Here is a 13374-nt window from a genome sequence, read left to right on the forward strand (position 1 = left end):
CCAGGCCTGTCACCCAAGCAAACCACCTCCTCAAGTGAGTTCAGGGCACAGGAATGGCCCCCTGGGACCAGGAGGAGCAGACTATCCGGGAAGGAAAAGTCCAAAGCTGCTCTGTACAGAGAGATTCTGAAGTCACAGATACAGACTCTGTCCTTGCACCCAGGAGGAGGACAGTGAACCATTTGGCACAGGGAAGACTGGACAACAGGCGAAGGAAGCCATGTAATCGCTAGAGACAAGGACGGTCTAGGAATGGGCTCCAGGTGTGTGGAGACATTGGAAATGTCAGTGTAAGGAAGTGGGGAGGGAGGGCTCTGAGTACTTCCTTCCCAAACCCACCGAGAGGAGCAGGGACGGGGCGGGGCCTTTTTGGAGAGCCGAGCCTGGGATACCCCTTTCTGCTCTGTGTTTTCAGGTACCACTCCTCCCATCCCTTTGCTCCCAAGTGCTCAAGGGGGAGAGGGTGGAGCCCAGCCCTCCCCCTGCCCACTCCAGCTGTCAATCTGCTGTCTGGAAGAAAGACTTGAAGCCTCCTGACAATTGTGGGCAACTCTCTCCTGCCCCGCCTCCCGCCCCTGCCCTGCCCTCTTCCCCTCTTCTCTCTGACAGGGCTCTTCTCTTAATGCGCTGGGGCCTGCCTCCCCACCCCGCTTTCAGGCCTCCCTTCCTCTTTCTCTTCTCCCTCCCTCTTTGTCATCTCCTCCAGTTCTCGAAGCTGGTAAACTTGAGTGTCCTCATAAGACTTCTAATGATGAAACCAAGTTTGAATCTCCCAGGCAGGTCAAGATCATCATCCATCCTCAGACTGACGGCATGGTGAGTGCACGCATGTGTGTGTGTGTGTGGTGGGGGCATCGATTACTAGGTGGGTCAGCAGTAGAGAGTTTCCTAGGGTTTCTGGACTCAACGGGGATTTGATCCACTCCAGGAGATGGCCACCAAGTTAAAGGTGGCCCTGAGCTACTCTAGGGGACCTGCTTAGCTTACCTTCTGGCACCAGGGTGCTCCTGGGGACAAGAGCCTTTCCCAAGGCTTAGCACTACATTCAAGTTCAGCAAGAAGATCCAAGTCCATAATTAAATGCTCAGGGCAAGTTAAGTGCTCCAAAGTTTGGTGCTAAAAATATTATATTTAGCATGCAAATTATGCCCTGACAGCTCCCCAGAGCCTGAGCCCGTGGGTGCCACTACCTTGTTTGTCATTATTCCCGATTTTTAAGGTGCCAAGAACATTCCCCTTTCACTGGGTTGATTTCTAGCTCTCTTTTAAGGAGACAAGTTTCTGTTGTCGGGGCAATGCCGGCCTGCAGACCCTGAAAGCTTAAAGCTGTGAACAAGCCTGGAAGTGGGAAGAGGGGCATCTGTCCAAACCACTACCCTCAGACGTCCCTGCCTCCTCACACTACCCATGCTAGAGACTGGACAAGGGACAGACAGACTCAAGCAAAGCCAACATCCCAGGAGACACCTCTACCATGGAACTGTCTCTGCCCTGGTGGCTACGATTGGTCCTTCAGAAGTACCAGGATCCAGGGGGGGGGGGGGGGGGGGGTAGCTGGACTACCTCTTATTGTTGTCCCCTTTATGCTTTATCTAAATGTGAAAGACAGTGTTGATGGTGTTCCAGGCCACCCAAGGGCCCATGGGAATGACTCTTGTCAAAGTTTTATTGGTTTGGTGCATGTATAGTGATGTTACAGAGTTGGAGCCCAGGGCCCTCCAAGCTGCAGCTCCCCCTCCCCCCTCAGGGCTGGAGGACACCAGGCCCAACAGTGTCAGTGGCTTCCTACCCACAATCTCCTCTGAGGCAGAGGCACTGGAAAGGAAGAGGAATTGGAAAGAGAAGAGATCAGCAAGGAAGCAGTAGGAGGCTACCCACTCACTCCCCCAAAGAGCTCCAAGTTACCACCTCCAACTTGAGGCCCAACCCAGGTCCGAGGCCTGACTTCCCAGGATGGCCAGCATTTGCTGTGAGGAATGGATGTGTCCAAGACTTGTCAGAGGGTGGCTTGGGTGGGTTGGAGGATAGAGGAAGATCAGCTGCTTTTCTCCTTACGGTCCCTCTAGGGGCCTGTGAGGATTAGAGTGGTTCCCTTCAAAGGGTACAGAAACCACATGGGGTGCTGTAACAGTGTAGGACACAGCAGTACCCACTGCTATGAAATGTCGGGGTTCACACTGGAGTGAGGGTGGAAAACAGATTTGTTCAGCCTCAATTTCTCTGGGGTCCGTGGAGCTATCTGGTGTTTATGTGTGTGTCTCCCAACACTAATGTCGCCTGGGGGCCATGGTGTGTCCCCTGCTTTCCTGTGTAGTCCCTGTGAAGTCTGAACTGTCCTTCCCTCCCACCACATGATCCAACCTGGGCAAGCAAGGGCCAGGTCAAGCCAACCATCAGTGTGTGCTCGGCCACCGAGCCAGATTCTGGCCTCCGCCACGCCAGCGCTCCCAGGAAAGATCAAAGAAGGCCTTTGCATCTTTGGTGCCAAGGAGACAGGGTCTGGATGTGAGAGGGGCACTCTGTGAGCTGCCCTGAGCCATGAATCCAACCCCAGAGCTGGTAAGATACCAGTCTCCCTGGCTCTACCATGGCAGGATGAGGGTGTGTGGGCAGAGAGGGGCACCGAGCCAAGCTAACACAGCAGGGCCGGCAGGGTCAAGAGAAGGCCAAGTCCATCTGGGCCTTTCTGCCCACAGCTCGCAGGGATGAGGTCTGGCCTGCCTAGGCAGGGAGGCGGGAAGCAGCTGCTGTGCAGGCGAGGGGCAGACTCGGACTCAACAGTGCAGGATCTTCATGAAGGCCTTGCGGAACTCGATGTTGAAGGTGGTGTAGATGATGGGGTTCACGGCACTGTTGACGTAGCCCAGCCACGTGAAGGCGCTGTAGAGGACGGGCGGGATGTTGCAGTCACAGTGAATATTCAGGATGTGCGTGATGAAGAAGGGTAGCCAGCAGATGATGAACACACCTGGGAAGAGGGCAGGGTCAGGCTGGCCGCGGGCCAAGGAGAGGCTGGCCCTGGGTGGGCCCTGCTCCCTCCACACCTGTCTGCTCTGTCACAGGCTCTCCTGGAGCACCCAGGCTGCTAACTGCATGTGGTAGCCCCAGAATCGGAGCAAAAGGAGCTCTGGTCTCAGATCTAAGCATCCTGTTTCTGACACTTATCTGTAGGGAAGGGTCCCTGTACCTTCCTCATTTTTTTTTTTTTTTTCATCTTCCGAATGGACACGACGGCTGCCTGCTGGGGAAGGAAATGACTTGAATACAAGTGGGAAACATTCTGACCCTGGTCGGTCTCTGCAAATGCACACACAGACTACTTCCCAGTTACCATTGGGGCAATGCCATCCTCACGCTGGTGACACTGGAGAGAATTTGTTCTCAGCAGTGCGGGACATACAAATTAGGAAAAGAGAGAGCTAAAAGTCCATCTTACTCAGTGGTCACGACGGCCCCTTGAATTCAATGAGAAACTAAAGTTCATGTCAGTTCCACAATGTCCCCAGGGGCCACTTTGCTCTAGTAACACAACTGATACCCGATTCCCATCTGTCTAGGTCCTTCACATGGCAAGGTTCTTGCTCCAGCCTTTCCCAAGATGTCTCAGTGTTGGTAGACACACCCTTTGTTGGTCCTACCAGAAGACCATGCCTTCTTACACAGGCAGGCCTCGGGACCACTTACTCCAGTTGGACACTCAGTGTGAAGGTGTGGGAGGATATTCTAGGGACAGAGCATTGTCTTGTGGTAACAAGACCCTAAAGAAGACCTGGTGGACTGCCACATAGAGCCTTGCTCCAAACCCATCCTGTCACACACCCAGATAAATGGAAAATAATCCCTTGCCCTTCTGGGGTTTGCCTGTGCTTCTGAGCAGGAGGGCATTAGAACCTGCCCACTGATTTGCCAGCATTTTCAGACCATCAAGGGGGTCCCAGTGTCACAAGAATGGCACACTCGCACCCAACCCTCCTTTTCCCAACTGTCTGTATCAGTCTACTTCCTAGGGCTTTCATTACACAATTTTATAGAAGTTGAAAAAAATTTAATTGCATGTGTGTGTGTGTGTGTGTGTGTGTGTGTGTGTGTGTGTGTGCATGAGCATCCATATGCCACATGGAGATCAGAGGATAACTTGTGGGAACTGATTCTCCCAGTCCACCATATAGGACTGAGGGATTGAACTCAGATTGTCGGGCTCGGTGGTGGCAAGCACCTTTACCAGCTGAGCCTCCTCTCCCAGCCCATAGAAGCTGGAGCTACCTCTCAAAAGCCCATCTTATTTTTCACAGTTTTATCCCATGGGGACTTGGCTAAGTGAAAATGTAGATTTCAAAATTCCTCATCAATAGCAATAGTAACAAAACACACAATAACGCCCATATGTGATGCTTTCCCAACCCTACGCTATCCTATGACAACAACCCTGAGAGGCAACTTACTCCACAGACTGGGAGACCAAAAGGAGAAGACACCAACGTGGGACAGGTTACGGTGCCTGACCACACACCAGTGAAGCTCAGAAACTGTAGTCAAACTGTCTGAATTGACATAACCGTGATCAAGTTAGGTAACTACACAAACTCCTGGTTTGCCCTTCTGTACAGTAGGCACAATGGGAGACTCCACTGAATATTGACTATTTAAATGTAAGGAGTGTGACCCGTTACTAAGAAAGTACCCAATCCATGACCCTCTAGTCATGATTATCAAGACAGGTCTGAGACCTGCGGGGATTACCCTTTCCCCTGCCGAGGCTGGACATGCCAGGGCTGTAGCCATCAGCCAGATCTGACTCACCCAGAACAATGGCAAGCATCTGTGTGGCTTTCTTCTCCTTCTGCTGGGAGAGCTTCCTGCGGCTCATTGACTTTAGGGAGGTCCGGGTTTTGCCATTGGGCATGGTCTGGATCTCAAAGAACTTGGCGATCTTGGGGTTGACAATCTTGGCATGCCCATTCTTCTCTGGTTTGGCAGGACTGTCAGGGTTGCTGTGGAGGCCATGGTGGGATGGATCGGGGAGAGTTAGCTGGTGGTGACTGGGTGGGATGGGGCTATACCGGGTCCTCTCTGGTGGGCTGGTGCTTGACAGCATCTCCATCTCCAGCTCCTGAGCTCGGCGGGCAGCATCCTGTGGTGGAGGCAGAGAACTTAGGATGAAATCCCTGGGCAGAAGCCACCAAGCCTCCGTGGCTTTCCTGCCCCTCTGCACACTCCTGCAAACAACAAGGTTACTCTGACAGGAAAAGAAAGAAGACTGTCACCGTCACTGGAGAGGTAGGGGTCATCTGAATACAGCACTCAAACTTATGGCAGTCACTCCTGGCCCACTTCCTAGAACAGTCCTTGGAAAGCCTCAATACCCTAGAAACACTTGGGTGCAAAGCACCCAGGCACTTCTCTTTTTTTAGAACCTAAGTGACACTTTCTGGGTTCTAACTAAGGGACAGACACCAAACCAGTTACTAAGATAAGCCCCTGACTGACATTCAGTCTTGGCTCACCTTCAAGAACTCAGTTCTGACTACATGAAAATCATGTTCCCCGTTCCCCTCTGCCAGGTCGGAGTACAGACTCTTTCACCAGTTTGGGCATATGGGCTGACTAGCCTGATCCAGAAACCAAGGGCTGATTTGGAAGCTCCATATCTTCCCTGTTAGGCTGACCTGGAAGGTCCAGCATAGATCCACACATGGCTTCCAAGTTCCTCTTTAGATTTTCTTGTCCTGGACCTTGGTGGTCTCAGACCAGCCTCTGAAATAGAGCCTATATGCCCAGATGGTGAAAACGGACTGCTGCCTTGAATATAACCTGAGATCTGTTTTAGTACCTGCTTCACAAAGAGCACATTAGAGTCCTATCCCCAGAACACAGGCAAATTGTGGGGGCCCTGCTATCTAAGAGACATATTGCTGGACTTTACATACACTCCTCTGTGGGTTCAAGGCCTGCTTCTTGAACTCTGGTGCTAACTAGTACTAGGAAACACTCAGGTATGCTATGAATCTGTACTTACGGGTTCCACATACAGGATATGCTTCTTGCCCACCCCAGCTGCTCTGCTCCTCCCCTTCCCCATCACCAGCCACCAGCTGACAGCCCCAGAAGCTGCCTATCCAGAAGGTAGCATATGCTGAATGGAACAGTTTGAGTATGAATTCAGAAGTCACGTAGATCTGGGCTCCAGTATATGTCCGATGCTAACTGTTCAGACTTGGGTGAGCTACCTGTACTCCATGAGCCTTGGCTTCCTCTTCTGTGAGCTGAGGACCAATAAGATTTACTTCCCAGGGTCACATGAGGATTTGATGAGATGGCAGAAAGCATGGCAGGTCTTTGGGAAGTAGAAATAGCTCCTCTGGTCACATGTGTGGGAAGTGGAAATGCTCCTATTGTCACTTGTACATGGGTGGGTCATGTAAGCTTCTGTGGATCTGTCCTTGCAGAACTGAGGTATCTTACTGCACCCATATTTGGAAGTATGAGAGGTGAATGTGCTCTCAGTTGATGCAAAGTAGGGTGCCAGGAGGCACTTTTCCCTTGAAATAGCTAACGAGGTCTCAGCATCAGGGACTGTGGAATCCACTGGGGGCAGAAAGATGGTGGCATTTGGGTCCCTGACCTGAGCACTTACCATTCTCCGCCTGTTCACTGGGAAACTCCCATTAGACTTCATGATAACGGTGCAGAGTTTCATGTCCTCAGGGTGAGTACAGTTGCCCTGTGGAGTGAGCCAGTACATGGGTCACACAAGACAGAGGGGAGCAGAGGTGGTGAGGGGACAGAAACCTAAGACAAAGGAGTCCATGGAGAACTCAGACTCTGAGCAGAGGCTCAGCAATTAGAGGAATATGGCTGCAGAAGACCATTGGGGTGAGAATGAAGGTTGGCACTGTGAGGAGAAGAAGTGGACAGGGTGGGGAGCAAAAGGAACCCATTCTTTGTGGAGGGCCTGCTCAGGATCATGCTAGGCACGTGCTCACATCCCTTCTCACATCAAATCTTCATGACCACCCTGTGAAGTGCACAGGACTCCCATTTGACAGACCAGGAAACCGAGGCTCACAGAAGCTAAGCAACATGCCCAAGGACATACATCAAAAGAGGTGAGGATACCAGGATTTGGACCTGATGCATCTAAGCCGTAAGTTCTTGTTCTTTCCATACTGTCTTTGTTGTGGAGTGCTGAGTGGAAGAGGGAGATCGGATGATAAACAGGCAGGGAAAGGATAGACGGACAGAGGAGAGAAGTAGAAAAGGGGAGGCAGGGGTGTACGTGGAGGGAAGGGCAGAGCATCACAAGCAAAAAGAACAGTATGGAGAAGATGAGGATGGGGAACAGGAAGCAGAGAGGTCAGGCTGATAAAGGCAAAACGACATGAGGAGGAAGAGAGAAACCAAGGACCAGACCAAGCAAGAACTTCTTTGTGCAGCCACAAAGGTCTTCACGCAGACAATCCTAGTTAGCTTCCACTATGGACCCCCATCTTCCCTTTCTAAAGATTCCTCCACTCAGCTAAGGTCCACACCATCACCCAGCCCCTCCACACCACCAGAAGCTCCTCCAGTCTAGACTTCCACATTACTGTGATGGCGCAGGTCCCCACCCAAGTGTAGTAGGGACCCTTGTTGGGGCTGAGTCTGAGGACCTTGAGTGGGGTCTTCAGGTTGGCTCTGAAAGCTCGGCTGCTGCGCTTGGTGTTGACCCGCTTGCGGCGCTTGCGGAGGACGATGTAGATTTTGATGTAGACCAGCAGGGTAACGATGAACGGCACGTAGAATGAGACGATGGAGGAGTAGACCACGAAGGCAGGGTTGGCGATGATACACTCATTCTGATCTGGGGGAAAGGAGAAACCCGTGTGGACAACGTGTCAGCAGGCCCACAGGGCCATCGCACCGCCAGAGGACAGCCATCCCCTTGTTGGGAACCAGAGGCAATTTTCCAGACTGGGTACTGATGCTTGCCTGGAAATGGTAGATGCAAATAAATGTTCAGTTTTAAAAAACAAGCTATAAAATCCCCAACTGTTAGCAAGAAGTAACGCTGGTACTACTGACGGCCTCCAGGTTTTTCATTCCTCTTCTCTAATTACTTGCTCATTAGTTTTGTCATTTCTAAGCACACAGGAGAGCCATGATTCAGAAGAAATGACACAAGGAAACATTTTCAAGAGGGGAAACCATTTCTTTAGCCTTTCATATGTAATGGGGGAAGGAGAGACCCTGCAACTCCATAATTTTGGTAACAGGATAATTTACTTACTGAACTAACTTACCTGTGCTCTAGTGTTTAATAGGCATCCATAGTCCCTTCCAAGTAGACCAGATGTCTGTTGCTATCAAGCCCATTCTGTATTAATTCAAGTATAATTAGCTTTTTCCCCATTCCTGGGAATCCCTATGGCAGCTGTATTCTGAACTACACAATTCTGGGGTTTCACTATAGCCTATGAACCACAGAGGGACCTGTAGCTTCGTCTCTCTGCTGAGAAGCAGCTCCAAAACACAAGTGTTCTGTTCCTCTTTTGTCTGAGATGCTCCTGACTCTGCCTCACATGGGAAGGGCATTGAGGTTAGCTCACCTTCTACTCGTTTCTAGCTTTTTGCTCCAGGCATCATGGGACCTTCACTCAGCTGACCCACTGGGTTTGAATCTCCTCCCTCCAATACCACTATCAGACATGGATGGAGTAACCTCCTCCCTGCTAAACATACACCAGCATACACACACATGTGCAAGGGTGGCTGGCTTGCTTCAACATATTAAATGAAATTGAAAATGGTCAGGCCTCCTTCCTCTCAGTCATTTTCCTTGCTCCTCACCCAGTTCCAATGTGCCTGGAGCCATTGTTTCCTCTCCTGCCCAATCTGGAACAACTCTTAGTTGGGCAGGACCTGGAGGGATGCATCCGGCCTCCTTGGGGATAAGAATGGGCCACCACTGGGCTTCCACCCATATCTGTATCAAAGACTCAGCCACTCAATGTCCCGAATAGAGCAGAGAGATGGAGATATCTGAGCCCCAGGCAAAGGCCAGACTTGCCTGTGTTGTTGAGTCCGAAGAGCAGTGGGCAGGAGATGGTGAAGGACAGGACCCAGACAATGGCGATCATGACAGTGACCCGACGTTTGGAGCTGTAGCGTGTGTTGTACAGCATGGGCATGGCCACAGCTGTGTACCTGCGAAGGTGGAGATCCTAAGTCTTGGTTGCAGACCAGAAGACCCCTCACTCTACAAGATGCACCACAGATGCCCCTTCTGCTTGGTTCTATGATGCCTGACTAATGCACTCACTCAACCCTTCCCCTTGTCCCCACAAGCAAGCACTTAATGAGCAGCAGCTACTGTGTAGCAGCTCCTGGGCCATCACACCAATTAATTTTCCCACCTGGATTGCAGAATTTCTGATGGATCTCTGCACATTTGAAATCGTGCTCACTATACTGGACTGCAGAAGGTAGAAGAATTTGTTGACAACTGGCAGTTCTGTCCCTCAGAGCAAGCAAGGCTTTAACCCCATTTAGCATTAAGTGATTACAGTGGCAACCATTTTTAATCCTCCCTCACATTCCTCCACCAAGCTTGCCTCACCCAATAACATCTGATCTTCCAACAATCCTGTGAGGGGGAGGTACAGGGCCGCTGGAAACCTTCATGGTATGTCTGCACACAGGAGTGAAAGACTCTAAGGATATAGCCTAGTAAAGAGGGTGTGGCCTGGGCCCCCTTGACCAGTTGGCTTCTGCGGGACACCAAATTCAAACTCAATACCATGGCTTAAGGGACAGATGTCCTTTTCATGTCCAGAAAATGAATCATGGAGTTAAAATAATTTCTACAATCTTCTTATGAGCTCCAGTCAGAACCAACTCTTTCATACAAGTTACAGTCTGGGTAGTCCATGGGGAACGTACACTATCCTAGCCAAACACACACACACACACACACACACACACACACACACACACACACACACACACGGACTCACACGGACTCACACGGACTCACACGGACTCACATGCACACAGTCAGTAATTACAGCACCACAGACAGCCTGACCCCGAAGGGAGGGGAGGCAGTCAGCAGAAAGGTGAATGACGAGGATCACTTCACCCCACCTGGTTGCCCTTACCTGTCAATGCTGATGGCACACAGGTTCAGGATGCTGGCTGTGCACATCATGACGTCCAGAGTGACAAAGATGTCACAGTGAATCCTGCTGAATTTCCACTCGCCCACCACCTGGCGACAAAACAATGTCATGGACGGAAGCAGGGCTGTGAAGATGATTTCCCAGCGGCTCATTACTGGGGAAGGTTGCACAACAATCTCAAAGGGACTGCCCTAGTAGTTGTATTAGCTACATTCCTCCTTTCTGTCACAGAATACCTAGCAAAAGCAATGTAAAAGAATGGTTTATTTTGGCTCACAGTTTTAGGATACTGTCCAACATGGTGGAAAAGGCACGGTGGTTGGAGCTGGAGGCATCTGGTCATGTTGAGTCAACAGTCAGGAAGCAGAGGAAGATGAACGTGGGTGTTCACCTTGCTTTTTTCTTTGCATTCAGTTCCTGTGTTCCACACCCAGGGGTAGCAATGCCCACATTTAGAGTGGGTCTTTCCACTTCAGGTAACTGAATATTGGAAAATCTCTCACAGACATGCTAGAGGTCTGTCTCCTAGATGGTTCTAGATCCCATCAGACTGACATTCCCTATTATCCATCACAGAAATCTTACAGGTCTTTAGCTGAGTAGCAGTGGGGAGCAAGTAGTACCTATGAGGACGTGGGGCCTGTACCCCTGACCTCTCTTCTTTCAGACATGTGAAACTACTTTGTGCCAAGAACTTTGTGTTGGAAGAAAGATGACTTACCTCATCTAAGTGCCTCAACTTTGAATTTTAATCTATTAAAGCACCTGGCTGATTAACTAATGATCTCTATGAGTCTTCTAAACATCCAGTTTTGTCTAGTTAGCATCTATACACCACAGAGACAACCATAGTCACTCTACTTTCTGATTTTTGGCAGGGCTAGCTAACTCTACAAGACTGGAGTACCCCAACCATAGAGGAAACCTTTGGCTTCAACTCACAGGAGAGAGGAGTGAGGAAGACCCACCCATGTACTGGAGCAGGGAAGTACCCACTGTGTGCTCCCTAGCTCAGCAGGGCCCCATACTAGCTGCCACATTGCTCCTCACCAACACTGCCGTTTCTTCCCTTTCCAGACACAAAAGCAAACATCACCATGTAAGCTCCATTGGGGGTCATAGAGTTGCCACCACCTCCACGGATGGAGCAGCAGTTTTTCTGTGTACATCTTCTGGGGGTTCACATGAACCTGTTCCTGCATTGTGGCGGGGCTGACAACTACTGGATATCCAGCTGTAAACAGACAGGGCTTCCATGATATAGAATTTATTTTCAAAGGACCACTGGGCAGGGCATTAGGCCCATCTGGTTCACACTAGCTTTGGAGGCCCTCCTGAGACTGGTATCTAGAAACTGCCTTCATGTCCCTGAGGACTCAGGTCTGAGATGTCAAGGACCTCTTCTCCCATCTTCTCTGACCCTCTTCTCTCCCACTGGCCATCCATCCTTTCTAAAGATATCTATTTAGCATCTTGATGTGTGCTACACACTGGCCTAAACTTCTGGATAGAGGGGGTAATGGTCCAGACAGTGCCTGCCTTCAAGGATCTCTCAAACCCACTTTTCTCCAGCTTGCCTGGTGCCTGGGTGAAGGAGGAAGGTGCTGTTTCTATGATCCTGGGAACAGTTACTCTGGAGAGTAGTTAGGAGCAGTGATTCCTCCTTGCTACAAGCCTTTGTGGTACTTCCTGCCTGGATGCACGTTCTCAGCCTCCTGTTGAGACCTGTCCATGCTGTCTCAAGCAGACTGTATTGTGTAAGCCCTCATCAGTTTTTTTTTTTTTTTTTTTTCATTCATGGTATGGCACTTCCTCCCAGGCTCAAGGGGAGGGTAGGAGAAAATGCTTAATCAGTGTGGAATAAGTGATCAAACAACTCTGACACCTCTTTGCGATCTCATCTCTTCTAGAAAAAGGCTCACAGTGGCTCTCTCTGTGAAGGGTGGGAGACCTGGAAGTCTCCAGGTAGGCAGGAGCTCGCTCTCTCTCTCTCTCTCTCTCTCTCTCTCTCTCTCTCTCTCTCTCTCTCTGCCCTCTCTCAGGAATCATTCTCTCAGCTATCTAAGTGGAAAGGGGTGGAGTCGAGAAAGCCTTTCTGCACCTTGACTCTTGAAGCATTCTGCTTTACCTCTAAAATAATGATGAAAAATTATGAATAAGGCATCTTCTTGAGTGACTGAGGTTCCTAGAGATCCCAGTACAGTTGGTGTAGAGATTTGTCCCTATTCCACAGTCTAATAAGGACATGGAAGCTGAAAGCCAACAGAACCCATGTACAGCCCTGAGCAGAACATGTTTCACTTCTGGACAGAAGGGGGAAGGGAAAATCCTTTCTAAGTCGAGGGATTCTGGATATCTGTCACTACTTCACCTTCATCGATCTTGGTATATAGTACGATCCATGGACCATTCTAAGCACTTTTTATATAGGGACTCATTTGATTTTCAAACAGTCCTACAAGGGAGGGACTGTTGTTCTTCCTAACTTACAAGCAAGGGAACCAAAGCACATGAAGGTCATTTGTGCTTCTATTTCCCCAGCACTGTTCCTTGATTGCTCAATGTGTAGAACCTCCTTTTTTAAGGGAGCAGGAGCAGATCAAGTCTGAGAATTAAGAGGGTCTTTGGGGAAAGTTCTGCATATAGCTCAGGCTGGACAGAGTCCAGGGCTCTCACAAACAAGAGGGTCAGGGAGGAAATGCAGTGGGGGCCTGTGGTGGCTAGTTCCCGTTGTCGACCTGATGCAACCTAGGATCACCTGGAAAGAGAGTCTCAATGAGAATAGGGTTGGCTTGTGTCTGTGCCTGAGAAGGTTTGTTTTTTTTTGTGTGTGTTTGTGGGTTAATTGACACATGATGACCCACCATGAATGTAGGTGGTTCTATTTCATAGGCAGGGCCCTGGACTGTACAAGAGTAGACAGAGCAAGCTGAGCATTAAGCATGCACACATCTATTTCTTTTTGCTCTTGCCTGAGGATGAGATGTGACCAGCTGCTTCAAACTCCTCCCTTGATTTGTCACAGCAATGGTCTGGAACTTGGAATTATGAGCCAAAATAAACTCTGTCTGCCCTAAGTTGTTTTTTGTCAGAATATTTTCTAGCAACAGAAACAAAATGACAATATTCAATATCCACCCATCTTCCTACATACTCAGGCTTGAGACTGTCTTCTTCCCTTGACAGTCCATCCTAGGTCCCAGGCAGAGAAAGCTCT

The 13374-nt window shown here is 49.9% G+C and overlaps 1 protein-coding gene across 3 annotated transcripts in view; it reads right to left on the minus strand.

Moving 5' to 3' along the window:
- Positions 1-1611: 1611 nt before the first annotated feature.
- Drd2 (dopamine receptor D2) overlaps positions 1612-13374 on the minus strand; it is a 66747-nt gene continuing 54984 nt past the window's right edge. For 2 of the 3 annotated variants that reach the window (XM_028864871.2, XM_037207516.1), the window contains 6 exons: positions 10137-10246; positions 9047-9183; positions 7650-7840; positions 6635-6721; positions 4801-5131; positions 1612-2968 (listed from right to left, as the gene is read on the minus strand). In XM_028864871.2, coding sequence (XP_028720704.1) covers positions 2775-2968; positions 4801-5131; positions 6635-6721; positions 7650-7840; positions 9047-9183; positions 10137-10246 — 1050 coding nt within the window. In that variant the 3' untranslated portion in view covers positions 1612-2774. The remainder of the gene's footprint in view (positions 2969-4800; positions 5132-6634; positions 6722-7649; positions 7841-9046; positions 9184-10136; positions 10247-13374) is intronic. The other variant, XM_028864872.2, reaches the window with a different exon arrangement.

This window comes from Peromyscus leucopus, chromosome 7, assembly GCF_004664715.2.
Source record: "Peromyscus leucopus breed LL Stock chromosome 7, UCI_PerLeu_2.1, whole genome shotgun sequence".
Classification (NCBI taxonomy): Eukaryota; Metazoa; Chordata; class Mammalia; order Rodentia; family Cricetidae; genus Peromyscus; species Peromyscus leucopus.